The 21330-nt window shown below is 36.4% G+C and overlaps 1 protein-coding gene across 1 annotated transcript; it reads right to left on the minus strand.

Annotated features, from left to right (window-relative positions):
- Positions 1-17169: 17169 nt before the first annotated feature.
- LOC112638071 lies at positions 17170-20752 on the minus strand. The gene is made up of 2 exons (XM_025409101.1): positions 17697-20752; positions 17170-17500 (listed from the first exon to the last, which is right to left on the minus strand). Exons 1-2 carry the CDS (start codon positions 20750-20752, stop codon positions 17170-17172), a joined length of 3387 nt encoding a protein of 1128 aa, XP_025264886.1.
- Between the last annotated feature and the right edge of the window lie 578 nt (positions 20753-21330).

Below are 21330 nucleotides of genomic sequence, written 5' to 3' on the forward strand. Positions count from 1 at the left end.
AAAACATAAACAGTCGGCACTGCGATAGGAGTACGAGAAGGAAAGGCGCTTGAAAAGATTTTTCCTTTTCTTGTAACATCACCATATAAAATGAAAAATAGGCGAAAATGTTCTATTAGATACAGCCAAAGCTATTAGTAAGCTTATAAATATTTATCTCTCCTATTTCATGCTCATACACATGTTCCGCATTCATATTTAATATTTCCTTTCCATCATTAAGCTTTTCGCTCAGATAGAAAAAAAAAATTTTGAAGTTACATTTAATTATATGGTTAAAAGTTAAATTGCACTTTAAAATGTAAAATATTAATATATACATAATTAATCAAATAAAATTAATTTAAAATTCGTTCTTACAATTAGTCTATATGTGCGCGCGCGCGCGTGATGTATGATGTGTATATATATGTAAAAAACAAAGCTCAAACAATTTTTGTCAATGTAATTTTGTTGCGAGTATCATATATGCTTCTAAGTTTTGCGTTACATTCTGTTCCACGCCTGCATGATTTTCACAATGAATATTAATTATCAAAATTCTCACGGAACTTCAGTAGAATCCGCCTCACTGCACAGACACAACATGCGTTGACACGGCGGCGCGTGGAATAATCACGTAAATGTCATTATGCTAGAGAAACTTTGCGTCTAGAATAATAAGGGAGTATAAATGCAAATGAAAATTATGAAAATGAGTCATTAAGCATGCATCATTCTCATACGAAGTTGAATCATATTGAGAATTCTCATGATCCGCAGTATTGCGGATTCCTTTTTTAATAATATTTTAAATAATTACCACACACATTTGAAAAAGAGTAGACAGCACAATTGCTATCCGCGAAACGACTCTGAAAATCATCTCGTTAGAAACACCTGCATATTATCCATTTCAATTTTCGTTTTCGTATAGTCTCCCTCTTTTTTTTCACGCAATCAAGCTGCTGTTAACGCGCGAGCATTATGGGCGTATAATCGTAGAAAATCGTCGAGTTTGAGAGGTTCTGTCAAGTGTTCAGCAAATACGACCACGCGTTTGCAGCTATCTTAGGGGAAAATTTGATTACTCGTCTCTCGTGTCGGCTGGTGAACTAGATTGACGTAAATCTCTCTTTTATCCTTTTGCTCGTGTCTCTTATTCGCAGCACGACAACTTATGAAAAATTCACGAGATCTTATGACAGCTTTATCAGTTAGTGAAGCATACCTTAGCATTCACCGCTGAGAATTTCTGTAAGATTGTTATTTTGGACTTTGTTTCTCGATAATATAAATTATATATATATATTCCCGCAAGGAATTAAACATAATTTATTGGAAAGTTGTATAATTATTTTATGAGATAACACTCTCTCTCTCTCTCTCTCTCTCTCTCTCTCTCTCTCTCTGTTTCTGTAAAATTGTTATCAAAGCAATTAATTTACATTAAATATTAAATTAAAAGTGATTCAATGTGTTGCCGTTATAGTTATGTTATTATTATCTTTCAGAGTGCTGAATTGGTTTATTTGTTTCAAAGTAGCAGTTTGCATTACATTGTATTGTATAAAGTTGGTATCGCAGAAACAGCACATATTACTAATATTAAGCGTGTAGTTATAAGTTCGTCATAAAGCGTTAACTCTTGACGATATCGCGTCGAATAGTTTATACTGCAATGACATACTGGTAGCTATGAAAGTATATACTACGATGCAACATGTAGGCACGTATATATACTCGCCGATGGAGCAGTAAATATTCTTTCTCATGCATTATGTAAACGCAGAGTATCTTGTTTCCTGCGTTACTGCGCGCCCAAGAGACCTCGATTCTTTATGAGTGCTTTTTCTTTTGTTTATATAGCGGGCTCGGTACACCCCCGCTACAACGATACATCGACGCGGTGCATGTGTGCGAACTGTTGTTAGTGCATCTGTAAAGCCCTCATGATGGAATATAAGAAATTTCACTTCGAGAACGCAAACCTAGTGGCATCGATATTATCTTGTCTGGTCGTCAAAAGTGTATTCTAAACAGAAATTTTCGTAAAAACGTAGTAAAAATAAAACAATAAAATTATTTATTTACTTTCTTTTCAACAATTCTTATTCAATATCGATAAGAGATGGAAGAAAAAAAAGAAGATTTTTATAAAAAATATTATTGCACTGTCATTTATAATTAGTAAACTTAAATTAATTAATTAACTTGTTTTTAAATATTTAACAGAAATGACAATATGATATTGATGTTTTCAAATCTGTTTCCGATATGCAGACAGTAAATACAAATTCATTGAAACAACATGAAACATTGAATCGAGGCATAAAAGAATCGATAAAGCGAATATTCATATTCACTAGCAAGGTGCATTCTAACTCATTCTCAAAATGAAAATTACAAAAATAAAAATTTACGAATTTAATCGATTTTTTTCTTATGTAACAATGCAACGTTATTTATGAATAACGAACTAGATAAATATTTCTGAATGCAAAGGTTTACATTTTTAATTTCGAATATATTTTTTATAATCTTGTTTCCGCCTTCTTTTCCGCTGAGATCTTCGTCGTTTCTCTTATGCGTAACATCAAACGCAACTTCTTGCTATTTGGTATTCGAATTGCACCTCCGGCACCTTAGTCAAAATTTCTTGCACGTATATCGCCAGATATTCATCTCGCTGATATTCAGCATCAAATATCATCCATGCCTTTTATGCAAAACATCAAATTTCATTGAAAGGGAAACTAGGCTGACTGAACGCGGGAAGAAACATGTCCGATCACGTGCACTGCCTTCAAAAAATGTAAACAGAAAATATTATTCTCATACTTTCCGATATTATATGTGTCATGCTGCAAGTATTTTTATACATTTCTTCTAAACACGCATATTTCGAATGCAATCACATTTATTAATAACAATTTTTTATAATTAATGCAAAAGTATAATTTTCTTGCATTCCTCCTATTCAGTTTTCGAGTAATTTACGATCAATATCAACAGTGTATTATAAATCTTTCTATAATATATTTTTTATTTGCATAAATTGTAACATATACTATTGTAAACGTATTCAAATTTTTGAACAATGCAAATGCCAATGCAAACTTTAATATGCATATAATATATCGCGTGCGATGCTGAGCATGAAAAAAATCCTCGCATAAACATATATAACTTTCATTGTGATCTGTTACATTAACGTACAATGTTTCTGCATATCATCGTTACAAGGATAATGCGTGCATGCACAACATGTGTGTTGCGTGTGTGAGGCTTAATCAATATACAAAACGTACACATACAATATAAAATATTACAAAATAATCACTTTCCATTTCTTACTTGATTAGCTTGTTAATTTTCAATTCTTATTTAGAATGCATAACGAGATATCAGAATAAGTTTTAAATTATAGAAAGAATTATTTTTCAATTGTAACATTGATGAGATTTTACCAAAGTAAGCTTCAAGAAAATATTTAAATCTCATTTATCTCTTTATTTTCAAATATTTATTTTTATTTTCTATATTTAACTTTATATTATTAAAATTTTTTAAAAATTTATTATCAAAAAGTTTATTTTATTAAAATCTTTTAATCAATAATTATATAATTAATGTAAAAATATAAAAACTCGGAAAATAAATTGCACACGATTATATTTTTTTTTAATTCAAGTTGATTGAAAATATCTACATCATAAAAGAATATGATCAGAAAATTACAGAATTTTTAAATGATTATGTATAAAGTGCTTATGTGTATAAAAAGTTGCTTAGTAATTAAAAAGTGCAAATTTTATGTAAATTTAAATAAACAACATATTGTTCCATTGCACCAAAGTACATTTTTACTAATTTTTACTAATGTATTTTAAGTCTTGTACTTGCTATAAATAAAGGAAGCGTTTTTTTTCTTATTTAAGTGTATTCAGTTATAAATCATCTATGCAACTCCGGGTTTTCTCGTTGCATCAACGAGAAATATCTTTGTGAGATATACATAAGAGGATGTGAACATGGAAGCGCACTTAACGGATAGCGATTATATATTTTCTTTACATAGATATTGTAACATATTTAACATACATATATATTTTTATTTATTATGATATTAATATGATATTTTTATTTATTATGAATCAATATTTACGATAAAAAGTGAATAATATACAAATTTCATTACAATCAATTTACCACACCTTACATGAATCATAAACGCTCAATAGATTTTGGTTCAACTTATTTGCGCTTTTCGATATACATATATATATATATATATATATATATATATATATGTATATATACAATATACAGAGAGAATATATTATAAAACATTCTTTTTTCCATTAATCGTTCGTCACATACGAAATTTCATCAGACGTAATGGACGTAAAATTTACTTCTGCCACAGACGCAGTCATGGAAATACAATGCGTACCAAACGGATGTTCGTTGTGTCAGATTCCGGAAAGTGTGGAAGTGCGAGATCCGAAAAATCCATCAGCAAGCAAATGGACAAAAGCAGACAAGTATTGGTGACTTCAATGATATTATTCTGAAGGTGCACGATCGGTTACACAAAAAGCCGATAATGATATGTCATATAAATACTAGTCAATATTAATAAAAAAATATAACTTAAGTAAATTATATACTACTTTATTTTATTATCACAAGATATTTAATATTTATCTTATAAATGTCATGTAATATCTAAATGTCAATTTTATTCTATAATACAAGTCAGATTGCAATGTGATTTACAAATAACTCGTTTCGCTCTTGAAATATAATATTGATATAAAAATAAATACAAAAATCTTTGTTTAAATAATGTAAAAATGGTACCCGAAATGTTCAGAATATTTTCCAGCATATTTTCTAACAAGAGCTGTTTTTTAAATCGTAATTACGCATTTTTTTAATCGCAATTATATAATATAATTTTAATTTATGAAAAGAAATTATGTTTTACATTTATATTTTTAAACATTTATTACGACAATAAGTTGTAAACTATATTAATTTAATTTTAAATTTAATTTCTTTTTTTTATTTTATAATTAAAATTTTAAACACGTAATTTTTATTGAAGTTTTCGGTGTTAAAAAAAAGTATTGTTGTGCTAGTTGCTTCAACTGTCAAATATTATGCGATGATATTACTAAAGGAAAGAGAATAAAAGGGGAGAAAGATTTAGCAAGAGGGGATAGTTTTAATTTGTGGGCAAGAGTAACGGCAACTGCCGTCTTATTGGAAACTTATATTGGGTTTCTCTACTACTATGATCAAGGCTAGACTTCACAGTAGCCACAGTTCTGGGCAAGAACGATCGATCGTTCCCTTTGTCCCGTACGAAAGATCCGCTGAGATCCTTATTACGTTGGGACATGCTTCCTTGTTGCTCATGATAGCTCGCAATAACGTAGAAAAATAAAGCATTGGCATTTCTTCTGATACAATCTCTTATACTTTGAAAAGGCAAAAAAGTTTTCCACTCTTATTGCCATTAGACTTTTCTTACTTGTTCTTTGTTTTAGAAAAAAAACAGTATATCTTTGAAAAAGGTGCATTTTAATTATTTCCATGATATTTTAATTTAAAATCTTGATATACGGCTTCATTAATACAATTAAATAGCAGGATATCTGTTAGAATAACAAATATCCTGCTATTTAGGAACATATGAATCAATAGATGTAATAATAGAATACGAAAAAATTCACTCATGAAATTAATGATTCATGTAGAATAATTGCCGACTTAATTTTCGTCACGTGACGCGCTTCAAATGTTATATATTTCTGCTCCATCAGTCTTCTTCTCGCATAATAATTATCATTTAAAAGAAGGAGGATACGCTAGGACTACGTGCTCGTCGTATTACAGGAATAAGCAAACTGCATTTACATACATTTGGAGAAGTTTCTACCGTAATTCCATCATCTCCGCGAGCAATTTTACACAATTCAGCATCCTTGAAAGTGCGTCGAGAATTTATGTTTCATAATGAGCCGGCAAAGGATACCCTCGGTTAACAATGGTGAAATGCCCTCAATTTTTTTTTTTTTTTTTTTTTTTGGTAAAAATGTCTTTCTTGGGCCTCAAAATGAAGGGTCAACCAGGTCCTAGGTCTCAAAAATTTTTTTGGGCCTTATAGGGCCCAAAAACATCGTTTTTTGCGTTTTATTTTTTTTCTCGCGTTCTAATCATCGGAAAAATCTGAAAAAATTCATGAGTATATATCTTTTGATTACTTTTTTGTGAAATTTTTTTGGAAAAAATTGGAGTCCAACATAATCTCGAAAAAAATTATTTAATATTTTAAACGCGATTTTGACCAGCTTCCAGTTTTGGAACGGTCAGAATTCTTTTTTTCTCTTGTAGAACGGAAAAAAATACGTCGAAAATGTATTTTTTCAGATTTTTTCTAGTGGTGCGCCATGTCGAAAAATAATAAAAACCAATAAATCGTCGATTTTTCGACGTTAAGGCATCATTCCCCAAACAGTTATTTGTTTTTATCATTTTCTGATCATCGAAAAAAGTTTAAAAAATTCATGAGTACTCTAGAAGTTATACTATTTAAATAGAATTTTTTTGAAAACGATTTAGGGTCAACATAATCTCGAAAAAAAAAAATTTAATGTTTCTAACGCAATTTTGACTATGTTCCGGTATTGAAACACGGAAAAAACTCACGATACATGTATATATATTTGTTTCTATTCATAAATAGTTTTCTTAGTAAGTGATAACATATGCTGACATAAATAGGAACGAAATATTAGTTATGCTGACTTTGACAGACATGTGCAGACATCAGCACAATTCCAAGAGAATATTAGAATTGTACTAGGACTTACGTTGACCTAAGGGTCCTGTTATTAGTGTAATGTTGTTTGAATGTCAACCACAAACCGCGCTCCACTCACTATTGGTAATCGGTACTTAATAGTTTCATCGGTACTCAATCATTTCAATGCTTGCGCGCGTTTCACTATGCAAGTTGTTTGCGTTTTGGAAGTAGAAAGCTTTCTTATTCCCTTTTACTTCCTCCTATTCACTTGTAATTCAGAAATGTGAATACACCTTACAATAGTATAGCTACACGTATAACAGTAATGGAGATCATATCTATACAGGGTGTCCCTGAGCATGTGCTCACTCATTTGTAAAAAGATAGAGCGCAGTAAATTAAATAAAGAAATTCTGTTATATGTAACGATTTTTGTAATAACAATCGAAATATTAATTATTGAAATCGGACGAATGAGAGAAGCGCTCGAACGCTCGAACTATAGCACGGCCCACCGTGTCAGACATTGCCTGCCAGCACGCAGCGGGAGGAGGGACAGCGCGCCGTGGTTACCGCTATCGCCATTCTCACGTTTCATTGCATCGCGTCAAGACTCGCATCTCGCGTCTCATTTCTGGCATTGTTTGGCGCGCTGTCCCTCCTCCCGCCGCGTGCCGGCAGGCAATGTCTGACACGGTGGGCCGTGCTATAGCTCGAGCGCTCGAGCGCTTCTCTCATTCGTCCGATTTCAATAATTAATATTTCGATTGTTATTACAAAAATCGTTACATATAATAGGATTTCTTTATTTAATTTACTGCGCTCTACCTTTTTACAAATGAGTGAGCACATGCTCAGGGACACCCTGTATATTTACATCAAATGTAGATTCATAATAATCCCCATTACTGTTATACGTGTAGCTATACAAGTGAAAGGTGTATTGACATCCCCGTCTCGATCCCATATATTCCCTCTTATTTAACTTTGTTCCATTTATCGTAGAACGGGCTAAGTTTATGCCTATTTTACATAGACATATATAATGGACAGAGCATCACGATAGACAGGCAATCGCCCGCTGTAGAGAGAGAGGTACTACATGGGAGGCCTATGTCTGTCTCTTTTGCTAGTATCTCATTGATAACGTTGGTTCCCGCCCATCGAGGCGGGAAATTTACCAATAAGATACTAGCAAAAGAGACAGACATAGGCCTCCCATGTAGTACCTCTCTCTCCACAGCGGGCGATTGCCTGTCTATCGTGATGCTCTGTCCATTATATATGTCTATGTAAAATAGGCATAAACTTAGCCCGTTCTACGATAAATGGAACAAAGTTAAATAAGAGGGAATATATGGGATCGAGACGGGGATGTCAATACACCTTTCACTTGTATAGCTACACGTATAACAGTAATGGGGATTATTATGAATCTACATTTGATGTAAATATATAGATATGATCTCCATTACTGTTATACGTGTAGCTATACTATTGTAAGGTGTATTCACATTTATGAATTACAAGTGAATAGGAGGAAGTAAAAGGGAATAAGAAAGCTTTCTACTTCCAAAACGCAAACAACTTGCATAGTAAAACGCGCGCAAGCATTGAAATGATTGAGTACCGATGAAACTATTAAGTACCGATTACCAATAGTGAGTGGAACGCGGTTTGTGGTTGACATTCAAACAACATTACACTAATGACAGGACCCTTAGGTCAACGTAAGTCCTAGTACAATTCTAATATTCTCTTGGAATTGTGCTGATGTCTGCACATGTCTGTCAAAGTCAGCATAACTAATATTTCGTTCCTATTTATGTCAGCATATGTTATCACTTACTAAGAAAACTATTTATGAATAGAAACAAATATATATACATATATCGTGAGTTTTTTCCGTGTTTCAATACCGGAACATAGTCAAAATTGCGTTAGAAACATTAAATTTTTTTTTTTTCGAGATTATGTTGACCCTAAATCGTTTTCAAAAAAATTCTATTCAAATAGTATAACTTCTAGAGTACTCATGAATTTTTTAAACTTTTTTCGATGATCAGAAAATGATAAAAACAAATAACTGTTTGGGGAATGATGCCTTAACGTCGAAATATCGACGATTTATTGGTTTTTATTATTTTTCGACATGGCGCACCACTAGAAAAAATCTGAAAAAATACATTTTCGACGTATTTTTTTCCGTTCTACAAGAGAAAAAAAGAATTCTGACCGTTCCAAAACTGGAAGCTGGTCAAAATCGCGTTTAAAATATTAAATAATTTTTTTCGAGATTATGTTGGACTCCAATTTTTTCCAAAAAAATTTCACAAAAAAGTAATCAAAAGATATATACTCATGAATTTTTTCAGATTTTTCCGATGATTAGAACGCGAGAAAAAAAATAAAACGCAAAAAACGATGTTTTTGGGCCCTATAAGGCCCAAAAAAATTTTTGGGACCTAGGACCTTGACCTTTCATTTTGAGGCTCAAGAAAGACATTTTTACCAAAAAAAAAAAAAAAAAAAAATTGAGGTCATTTCACCATTGTTAACCGAGGGTACCCTTTGCGATTAACATTAGGGAAGTCACTGGCCCGATTTATTATTTAACGGGCTCTTTATCGAAAAGCCGCGATCTTTTGCTCTCGGCGTGTTTTTGACACTCGAAAATATTCGTTGGTTATCATAGCGATTCGTTTTCATGCAAACTTGTTTTTACTGAAACTCGATAATACCGCAACAAGCTTTTCAATTAGATTCTTCGCTTCAAAGAGTACATTCGATTCACTTTTTCACCGCCATCGATCGATATAACGCTCTAGCCATGGTTGCCTCCCGAGAGATCATTCCGTCGAGATTGTGGACGATTCGGGAGGTACCTTCGATCGTACCGGGAACAATGCTTAAGTGGCTGTTATCGCGTTTGAGCACAAGCCACAGGGCGTTCCTGACCCATTTTGGGGAAGATCTGCGGGATGCAATAATGTCGTCTCCTCCACGAGAGCACGTACCTCGGCGCAATGTAATGAGAATTGCATTGTGCATTATCGTAAACGTAGCTGCTTCCTGAGTGTCCCCTAGGTAATTATCCAGCAGTTGGAGAGAGCCGGACAAGCCGGTGTTCTTCGAGCACGAGCATTGAGAGTATCTTATATAGAGAGTATCTTATATCTAATTTTACCCATTATCGGATAGATCGAGGCGCACGTATCTTCTCGAACGTTTAGCAATGCATGTATTTATTCGCGTTATTTATTGTTATAATTGTACCAAGTGCAAACTATACGTAATGTAGCACAGTAAGCTCTGACTTACATAGCAAGTTTACTCACCTAGACATAACAGCATGTGATATATGTATATAGGAGAACTTAAATTAACTGCGCGGAGAGAGAGACTGACTGGTGCAGAGAGAGCATTGCCCAAAATTGAGGGTTATTTTTAACGCTGATTACCACACGATATTTGCCGAGGGCTGAAGCTGCCTACGTTGTAATACCCCCGTGGGAAATCTATTTCATTTCGTGCACGAATTATATCGCAAAACAAGCAAATACGTCTTATCGTTTCGTTAACTGCAAACAGCGCTTTTTTTCATTACAAACGCAGAACGCTCTCGGATTAAATCGAATTAAATTATGCAGAAACTGAAAAATGGTAGAGTAAATATTGCGCACAATTTGCTTGAAATAAATAAAAGATTTTATTTAACGTTAAATCAAAATAAAAAAAATGTGTGCATGATAAAATCAGAGTGTAAAGCGCAAATTAAATAAAATATAAATCAATTCACGCGCGAGAGAATCTCACGTTTGATACTCTATTCATCGTTTTCCCCCCGGACAAACTTTACCGCTTTTCTTTCGTCCGAACTTTCTCTCGCTTCTAAAGGGGAAGGTGGGAGATTCCGCGTTGGTGGTTACGGGACGGGACGAAGTACGAAACGAGTTCGAAGCTCGTTAACATGAGAAAGCACGCGGGATTGGCAAAAATGTCGTTTCTTCCGACCAAGAGAACAACGAGAAAATTACGTCCAGCCATTTAACTGCGACGTTTGCTTTCAACGGCTCGCCGCCGCGCCGCCGACAACAAAAGGCGAGCGGAATAAGCAGGCCTTTTATTCTTCTCGTAGATTTATGAATATTTGCGGAATAAAAGTATACCCGGGAGCGATATATATCGCTTTGTAAAATGGCCACCGACGTCGCGTCGCGTCGCATCGCCCGATGCAATGGTTGCAGCGTCGCTATTCGCGCCGCATGCCATGCATCGAAGCGTACGAGCAACGATAGCCCAAGTCTACTATGGCCCGCAGACTATACACCGTCGTAGAAATTGGATGCAGGGATATAAATCCAGTCCATCCCCGTGCCATTCTTCCCCTTTACATCGAAACATTTCTGAAATTGGGCCCATGCACATACATAGAGTGAGAAAACTAACGTTCTCTTTCACATCTGCCGAAAACCCAACTGCGTTATATAAATTCGAAAATATTCGACAATATTTTCTTATTTACTCGTGTTTGCCAGTATCAAAAATTCTGCCATCAACAAGTTAATAGACACTAGTAACGGCATATTTATAATATATCGAGCTTGTTTATTAAAGTGTGTTGATAAATGATTTCATATATATCTTGCATTTTTATTAAGCTCAGAAATATGCATCGAATTGTTCCCAGGAGACGAGTCATATTTTTTTACAGAGGATTGGAAATTATAATGTGTATAATGAACAATTCGAGTTGAAAATGTTTCCTTAATGATAGCACGTAACATATTTGCAAATTTCGGGGGAGTTCGCATGTCTCTCGTATCCACAATGTTCGCGGTATTTGAAATTTGCCCGCCATTACCGCCGGCTACCTTCCGCGAACTTTCAAATAACATTCCTAAACGTGAGTACATAATACTAGTGTAAATGCTCTCGCATACGGCGCGATATTACTGTAATAGCCAACTGAAATTCCAAGCGAGCGGGCGGTAGTCGGGCATAGGCGGCTTTAGGAACTTTATCGATACCTGTCGTCCAGAGACGGCAGTGAAATACGTGAAACATTAAATTTTAATGCTTTTGGATCCGTATCAACAGCTTCGGGACGAAAGTCACTTTAATCTAGTTCAGTGCACGTTGAATGGCGTTAGCGGACATTCCGCTATGTGAAATCAATGATTTGTGACAGGGAGACTTTTCGTTTCTCGCTTTATATGATTTATACGCGCGAGCATCTTTCGCACATAGAAAGATATTATTATTTGCACGCGAGTGAGATTTTATTTTTCAATATTTCTTCAAACAAATTCTGTCGCTCTCTTAACGCGTAATAAAATTCTATCGGAATCGAAATTCCATCGGATCCAAAATTTATAAGTAATTTCATAGTTCCTTATAATATTTTATGCACATATATATATAGGCATTCAGTGGAGTTATTTAAAATTTCCGCAAGTTAAGTTATCCTTGATGTTCCAAGAATAAGAACAAGTCAGAGTAAAAATTGCCGAAATAATATCGAAGGATCCGTATAAAACTAGGTCGTATAAATATACTCTTTCAAAGTGTTGTAATATCGAGGTCGGATGTTCTGTTCTCCGTCTGTCTTTTGAGGCAATCCTATTCAAGGGTACATGGAAAAGTTCTCTTTGTGCAGCATGAAATCTTCCTACTTCATCACACGAGAAGGATGGATTATAAGACCATCCACCACCATTTTCACGAATAAGTGAATGGTCACAAAATGTTTTTTTTTTCTTTTAAAAATTGTTTTAAGGATTTTTAAACATTCAAAATGAAAGCGACATTAAATGTAAATATGTATATCATTTTAGAAAAAAAAGACATTATTTTTTTATTACTAATTATTTTGATTAAATAATACCATGCTTTTGTAACTGAAAAATACGGGAGATGTTTTGTTTTGATGTGATATTTCCTCTTTTTCTGCAAAATATATTTTGTATACAATAATATGAAGCATGAATAATAAGATATATCTGATTTTGTGATACGTAAATTTCTACTTATAATAACGCAAAGTATCCGACGAGTTTTACTATCGCATTTTATTCCTCTTTGATTTTATCTTCCCTTTTGAATATAATAGAAATGTCAATTTTGCATTTAATTGCACGATTTAATTTAAAATCATATTATCGCTCTTTGCGGCACATTTTTAAAGTGATTCTCCCGAGAAGAGATAAATTTGAGAAAGACTAATTCTAGGATGAGAGACGAAAGTGCAGAGATGTATCGCGAGAATAAAATTATCTGCTCTGCAAAATACGAAATAATACTGTTCATTTCGGGTAAGACGAATCGTCATTTATTAACAGCGTCGCATTCTTAAGTGCCTCAAGTAACTCAATGCTGGTACGTAGAAGTTCACGAAATAAACTTACTCGTCTTATCCACTGCTGTCGTTTTAGTCGTTCTAAAACTAGAAATATGTCTTCCTCTGTGGCATCTTGTGATATTCCTTTGCGCGCGCCGCGTGAGAAACTGCGATATTGAACGCTTTTTATTTTATTTCATGTGTCACAATTGAACAATTTGAAGCAATAACATATTAAATCGTATAAAAAAAATTGCAACAAAATTTTACTTTAACAATATTTTTTATTATTATCACAGTTATTGTCATTATTATAATTGTTTATTATCATTGTAATAGCTAATTCCTTTTCTTTCAATACATATTAAATAATATATTAGTATTTATTTTTATAATAATATATAAATAAATTTGAAAGTTTTTGTATAGACTATAATATTTTATTTTATATATGTGATATAATTTTTTTATTACGTATTATTGATAGTTTATGTGAAATGTAAAGTTTATTAAGCCACTAATGATACGAAAGAAAGCTCGATTAAATCATATTTTGATATCAATTATCGATGATATGATGCAAAAAGCATGTATTTTTAAATCTTATCAAGTCCGTAGGAAACAATTAATATTTCCCTACATTGCATTGAACGAGCGTGCGTAATTTACATTCGTATTTTAGTTTATTTATACGATATCTAAGTTTAAGTCTATCTAAGGTTAAGTGATTGGGTAGATTAATCAATCGAGTGTGCGGTCGGAAGTGACCTCTCGTTGATAGAGTACAGATCGGTACCTAAATATGATCGTCGATGCACTATACGCGCTACTGGTTTACAAGAGATACCGCAACCCCCGGAACCAACGTTGTTAAATCGAGGAAGCAATTTTACGAAAATCACGATTTGGTTGATTCGTGCGTCACGCGGACCGCCGTGTAATCCGTGGTTATTCGGTACGCTCGGTCTTTTCGCGTAATCCGTGCAATTATACCAGATCTCTCGGCGAATACCGAAAATTCCTCGCGGCTGGAAATGAGAGAGCACACAATGGAAAAGTTTAAGTGGCAAACCAACGGCTCGTTAGCCGGCGCGGAATGCGCAAACAGAAAGTACCGTTTTTATTGAAAACGCTGGTTACGATAATTGGATGTAAGCATCATACGTCGTATAACTTTATCCATACCTGACTGAAAAGTATTTAAATGGGAATAGGAAATGTGTAAAACTCCTAACACACGTACGTAGTGAGTGCCCCTCTACGTACATAACGACGAAAATAAAATCTCGTTTGTCAGAATTAGACGGCAAACACTCGAGCAAATTCTCGGAATAAGTATAATATTTATAAGCGTTCTTTTTTAAATCAGATTATATTTTTTTCCGGAGACAGAAATCATATTTTAGATGTGTACGTACATCTCTCTCGCAAAGGCAAATTCTCTTCAAAGATAATATTACGAAGGGGGGGAAGTTAAAATTATATACAAGGAAAATAGTATTCTGCATATCTACTTTGGTACCGGCCGCAGCTGTGTTATTATTAATGTTTCGAAACAAGAGCAACTACGGAATGTCTCGTCGGGAAGATATTGATATTATCTGTATAATTGAAACTTGGTTCGGAAAGATATAATTATTTCATTCCCTTCGGCATGGATCGAGTTTCGTAACGCGGAGCTCCGTGTAATTCAGCTTTCTTGTGGTAGCCGTGTTCAAGAAGTTCCGGCAACAAGTTACAACCTTCAACTTCTAGTCCGGTAACTTTAAGGGTGAAGAACTCGAGACGCGCAATGTGTCAGACGCCATAGGCGTCTGCTTGATTCATGGTTGACTTCCTGCGGCGTGTAGGAATTGCCTGCTGCTAATCTAAGAAACTGATCATCGCGCATGCAAGCGTCGTGTAATTAACCGCGGCAGAGCTCTTCCGAGGCATACAATGTGCATGTATGCGAGGGGTAGAATGAATGGTAGGCTAGCCAAACTAGTGATTAAAAACGTCGCGATGCAAAATTAAGGATCCATTGAATATTCGTTAGACATCTCGAAATATTAATCGCTGATATTAATTGCTTAATCTGATTCTGGTGCCTACATCATTGATATAGTCTAAAAAAACGAATGAAAAGAAAAAGAAGGAGGAATAATGATTAAGAGTATTGGAGAGAAAAGGATGACAACGTGTCACCGCGATGTCTGTACAAGAACACACGGAAGAAGCGATGGACGGTAGACGCTCGTCAGAGGGTGCATGCCGCCTCCGCGTTATGGCGAAAGGGCGGAAAGACGGAGGGATATAGAGAGGGCTCGCCCGGGCACGACATGGTCGCCCCCTTTATCAAAGACCTTGGCACTTTGCCACGTCGCAACGCATAATGAAGCAGCACGTTGGGCTTCGGTTATACTGGCGCCAGAGCTCGTGTTTTGCCTCCCGGAGAATAGTTTATTGTACCGCGCAGCAGCGTCTCCTTTTGCGCCGGCGGTCCTGTTAGCCTTGTCATGTATGATATTCACATTGGTATTAAGACCCTTAATATGCTTAACGGTCGGATGGACCTTCTTTTGACGCGGACCGTGTAAACGAAGCAATCTCCGTATCGAACGGACTAGATACATGCTATTTAACTCTTTGACGTTATGCGCTAAATAATTATCACGCTAAAGATTTTCTTGTGAAATTCTCCTACTTTAATATCGCACTAGATGTTCCATAATTAGCACGCTTAGCGCGATAAATTATTCACTGAAATTGAATGCTCAATAAAGCTCTCGTAAATGGTGACCGTTTTTTATTAATATCTAAGATTATACGTATATTTAAGTTAAAAGTAAATTTCCATTAGAATTGATAAATAATAGATTTTGCGTGATATATAAATCTTACAAACGATTAAAGTTCCAATTTTTTATTATTTATAACAAAAACTACTAATGCTTTAATATTGAAATAATTATATTTATTTTAACTTGATCTACAATGTATGAGTTGCTCAGATATCAAATAATACAAGTCCGAAAAAGCTTGAGAAATGGACTTGTACGTTCGCTTTTGTCGTAAATACACATAAAAATGGTTTAATTATCTGATCGATCATGAAAATAGAATTCATGGACTTGCATTATTTAGCATCTGACTAACTTTTATATAATTTTTTATTTTGGCAATCTAGTATTTTATTTTTGCGTTACTCGGTAAAAAAACGATCGGTTTTATGATTTTTAAATAATAAGTACTTGATCAATATTTATCTGGATGTAATCATCCTTAAAAAATAACGACGCGATCAATATTTATATTGATATTGGAATATTTTGCATATTGGAAATATAACGTTCTGTGAAATTCAATATCGTGAAACATTTCCTATTGATTTAGATTGACGGAAGTGACATTTGCAATTATTGTAGGTGTTTTGTCGGGGCTTGAATGCCCTCCACGTATATGCCGACGGGAAGAGTGCTTCGTAGCCACGTGGTCGAGGAAAAAAGTTGCGTTCCTCTCGTTTAAAAATATGTATATTTCAGAACTCACAAATACGTACAGTAGCTTGCTCAGAATGCCTTTCTTATTACTAATTATTGCACAAGATATTGCGTGCCTATGTGTGATAAAGGTATAACGTGGTTCAAGGGCCGAGAGCAGAGAGAGGACAAGAAAGGCTCACACGCCAAGGCCAGCTAGAGGTGCCCTCTCGTGAAGTACAGAAGCGCCGCTAGGCGAAACGAGAGCGGAAAGCGAACGTTAGCGCGAATGCTCCCGCGGGACACTTAAGTGTACTAAACATCCTCCCCCCCTTGAAAGGACTTGCTTTCAATTGCATTGAACAAGACTAGATGCCTAACATTACGGGCTATAAAATCAAGACTGATTACCGCAAGCGTTCTGCTTGTTACAATGAGCGAACAAAAGAGTAAATTTATTGCACTATGCGCGAATAAATTGAAGATTTAATTAGACATTGAGAGTAATTTTACAGACTAAACTAAAACTTACGTTAAAGAAAGACTTAGCCTAAATATAAAAACAAAAAGGCTTAAGAGTCTATTGGTAGTATTGCTATTTTAGACAGTGGTCTAACTAATGAACCCTTTGAAGTTTTAATGACGGCGGACCTTGCATTGCCGCTAGAGTCCTTGTGTATTTGCACCACACGTCCGAGCATCCAGTACAAAGGTGCCAGACCTTGCTGCTTTAAAAGCACTAGTTGATCTTCCTTTAATTGTGGGCCCTTGTTGGCCTTCCACTTATGACGCTCCTGTAGGGAATGCAGATATTCAGAGCTCCATCTGCGCCAAAAATGCTGCCGGAGTTGCTCGACGCGTTGCCATCGCAGTAAGCGATTTTCGTTGACATCACATAAATCGCTAGAAGGGAAACCGTTCAAGAGAGTGCCAACCAAATAGTGCCCGGGGGTAAGGTAGGTTAGATCATTCGGATCCGAACTTAATTGCGTGAGGGGCCTCGAGTTTAGAATTGCTTCGATCTCGCATAAAACGGTTTGTACCTCCTCGAAGGTTAAATGCCCTCCCAATGATTCGATAAAGGTGATGTTTGGCTGACTTTACAGCCGCCTCCCATAGTCCGCCAATGTGCGGAGCATTAGGTGGAATGAAGTTCCAGGTGGTCTTTTGATCGCGTAAAAAATTATTGATGTCAGTTTGTGCGCTATCGCGACCGAGTGACTCATAGAATTCGTGTAACTGTTTTTGAGCGCCTACGAAATTCGTCCCATTGTCAGAATATATGACAGCGGGTTTGCCTCTGCGTGAAACGAAACGTTTGAGTGCCGCGATGAAGGCCTCTGAAGTGAGATCACTCACAAGCTCAATATGAATTACCTTCGTGGCAAAACAAACGAAAACTGCTACGTAAGCCTTGCTGATTCGAGCGTTACGTCGTTTACCTTCACGTATTAATAACGGTCCGGCATAGTCAATTCCGCAATGATGAAATGGCCTGGAAACCGTTATTCGCCCGGCCGGCAATGCGCCCATTATCGCTTCTGAGATAGTCGGTTTGTTTTTAAAACACGTGACGCAATTTTGCAAGATTTTGCGAGTGACCGATCGCAGGGATAGGGGCCAAAAGCGTTGCCTTACGGCAGTCATGGTTGCTTGTAGGCCAGCATGAGCATTGCGCTCGTGCTCTCGTAGTATAATGAGTCTCGTTAAAATGTGATTTCGCGATAGCAAAATTGGGTGACATGTGTCGAAAGATAGCTCGGCGTTTCTTAGCCTACCGCCCACGCGAATTAGACCGTTGGTATCGATAAAAGGGGACAACGATAGCAGATTGCTAGTTGTTCTGATAGCCTCACCCTTGCTTAAGGCTCGGTATTCCTCGGGGAAGTCCGTTTTCTGTGCCGTTTTGCACATCACATTTAAGGCAAAGGAAATTTCTTCGCAAGTTACGAAAGACGTGAATGGATCGGATCTTCTAGCCTTGGAAAATCTTAGGCAATATGCCAGGATACGACAAATTTTATTTAGGTTAGAATGCTTCCTTAATAAACCCTCTACAACGGAGTTTTCAATGGTAGCGACGGCTACCGTTGTTCGAATTGATTCGGGAATGTCGTTACTCAAAATAGTAAATTCACCGTTTGGCCAAAGGCTCTCGCGTGTCATCAAAAAGGCTGGGCCATTCCACCACATCGCAGAATCTTCAAGTTCGCGCGGATGTAGACCTCGAGACAAAATGTCTGCTGGATTGTCAGCCGATGAAACATGACGCCACGAATTAAGGTTTGTAAGACGCTGGATTTCGCCGACTCTATTAGCAACAAAAATTGCCCATTTCCGGGATGGCGAAGATATCCAGTTTAAGGCTATTGTAGAATCGGACCAGAGAAAGATTTTCATGTTAGTTATTGGAAATGAATCATTGATTTTATCAATTAGTTGCGCTAATAGAAGAGCAGCCGATAATTCCAATCGGGGCAACGAGAGTGCCTTAAGCGGAGCAACGCGAGACTTTGAGGCGAGCAACTTGCACCCAAATTCTTCCGGACCTATCTGTGTACGCACGTAGACGCATGCTCCGTATGCCCGTTGACTCGCGTCGCAAAAACCGTGTATCTGAGTTGCTTGCGACTCTGAATTAAATTTTATACAACGCGGAATTTTTAACCGATTGAAATCTTCGAACTGAGACTTGAGCTTGTTCCAGCGCGTGTTGATATCTGGGGGGACCGATTCGTCCCAGTGTATGCCCAATTGCCACAGATCTTGCAACAGAAGTTTTGACAAGACTACGGCCGGACCTAGTAAACCCAGGGGGTCAAATAAACGCGAAACTTCGGATAGGATAACGCGCTTCGATAAATTCTTATGCTCCGCGTCAGGAATGTAAGAAAAGTGAAGCTCGTCCAAGGATTGATTCCAATGCATGCCTAAAATTCGCGAACTCGCTTCGTGATTGATTATAACCGTGTTATCAGTTTGATCATGTATATTTTTTAGCAATTCTGGAGAATTTGATGCCCATTTACTAAGTTCGAAGCATCCTAATCGCAACAAGTTAATGGTCTCGTCTCGCGCCTTGACTGTCTCGCTTAGAGTATCGGCTCCCGAGAGCAAATCGTCAACATAAAGGTCGCGCTCTACGCATACGGAGCCCATTGGGTATTTATCGCGATTCGATTCAGCAAGATGCTTAAGACATCTTGTTGCTAGATATGACGCGGGGGTGGTCCCATATGTAACGGTGGCAAGCTCGAATGTTTGTACTTCTGAAGCCTGGTCCTCCCGCCACAAAATTCGTTGGTAGCACGCATGGGAAGGATCTATAAGAATTTGGCGATACATTTTAATAATATCGGCTACAAAAACATAACGAAAGGTTCGGAAACGCAGTAAAATCGAAATCAAGTCTTGCTGGACTACCGGGCCCGTCATGAGAATGTCATTTAAAGAAACGCCGGTACTGCTTTTACTGGACGCGTCAAAAACTACGCGGATACCGGAAGCTGGTGATGCGCTCTTGAATACGCAATGGTGAGGAAAATAGAAAGATTCGCTTAAGCCATCTACCGATTCGTGTATTTGTTTCATATGTCCAAGTGCGAGATATTCACGTAAAAAGTGTGCGTATTGAGCTTTAAGATCCGGATAACGCTTAAATCTTTTCTCGAGATTATAGAACCGTTTCAATGCAGAATCTTTTGAATTTCCGAGTTTGCCGTTCGCTTGATCCTTGAAAGGAAGTTTGACAATGTATCTACCCTGATCATTGCGTGTAAAATTGTTTAAGAAACTCTCTTCGCAACGAGATTCTTCGTCGGTGTAATGTCTTGGATTGCTAACAGTTTCTAGCTGCCAAAAACGAGTTAATTGCGCATGCAACTGCGAATTGCTTATTGTCGCGTGAAAGGCTCGAATGCATTGCGATTTGTGTGAAGAAGGAGTTAATCGTCCCGCCAGAATCCATCCAAATCTTGTTTTTTGCAAGATCGGATGGTTGGCTGAAGCCTTTATTTGACCGATACATAATATTGACCAGAAGATTTCCGCGCCTATAAGGATATCCACGTCAGCTGATACGTTGAATTTAGGGTCAGCTAATTTGATGTTTCTCGGAATTTCGAAATCCTTTTGCTTGAGTGTGTACGCGGGCATTTTGTCTGTTATTCTATCGGTAACTATACAATCTAATGTAGCGGTAAATGAATCTACTCGCGATTTGATTTGTACCTGCGCTATTTGTGATGCTTTAGTAGATGCGTCATTGATGCCGGTGATCGAAATATTTAACGACCGTGGCTGAATGCCGAGTTTATTTAAATAGCTCCGCGACACAGATTAATAGACAGATAGCCAATGACCCGGATAAAGACTAGACCGGCACTTTCTCACTGATTTCAGCGCCATATCGTAATAGTGGCCAATGCAGTAACTACTAACTACGTTCTCAGGATGAAACAGAGAGATGAGTTAGTCTGACAAAGACTAACAATCCATCGCTCTGACTTTGTCTCACCAACGATGAGTCTCGTGGACCCGTGCGGCGGCAAGCATGAGGTATCACCTTTCGCGTTTTTATACTCGGCAAGCGGCAAATCACAAACGATAATAAAAGTATGTGTACTTTTGTATACCAGTTTATTCGAGACTGTGAAACGGTTCGCATCAGCCAGCAAAAATTTTGTAGATTGATTAGTTAGAAGTTGAGTAAGTAGTAATTAATTAATATTATA

The sequence above is a fragment of the Camponotus floridanus genome, unplaced genomic scaffold (assembly GCF_003227725.1).
Source record: "Camponotus floridanus strain SB8 unplaced genomic scaffold, Cflo_v7.5 scaffold240, whole genome shotgun sequence".
Classification (NCBI taxonomy): Eukaryota; Metazoa; Arthropoda; class Insecta; order Hymenoptera; family Formicidae; genus Camponotus; species Camponotus floridanus.

Bases quoted from the DNA above. Each gene is read 5' to 3' on its own strand.
- LOC112638071 (XM_025409101.1), bottom strand. From the start codon at position 20,752: ATGCCCGCGTACACACTCAAGCAAAAGGATTTCGAAATTCCGAGAAAC. The intron at 17,501-17,696 runs GTCAGCCAAACA...TTTCCCTTCTAG, and splicing joins CTATGGGAGGCGGCTGTAAA to CGATTTATGTGATGTCAACG.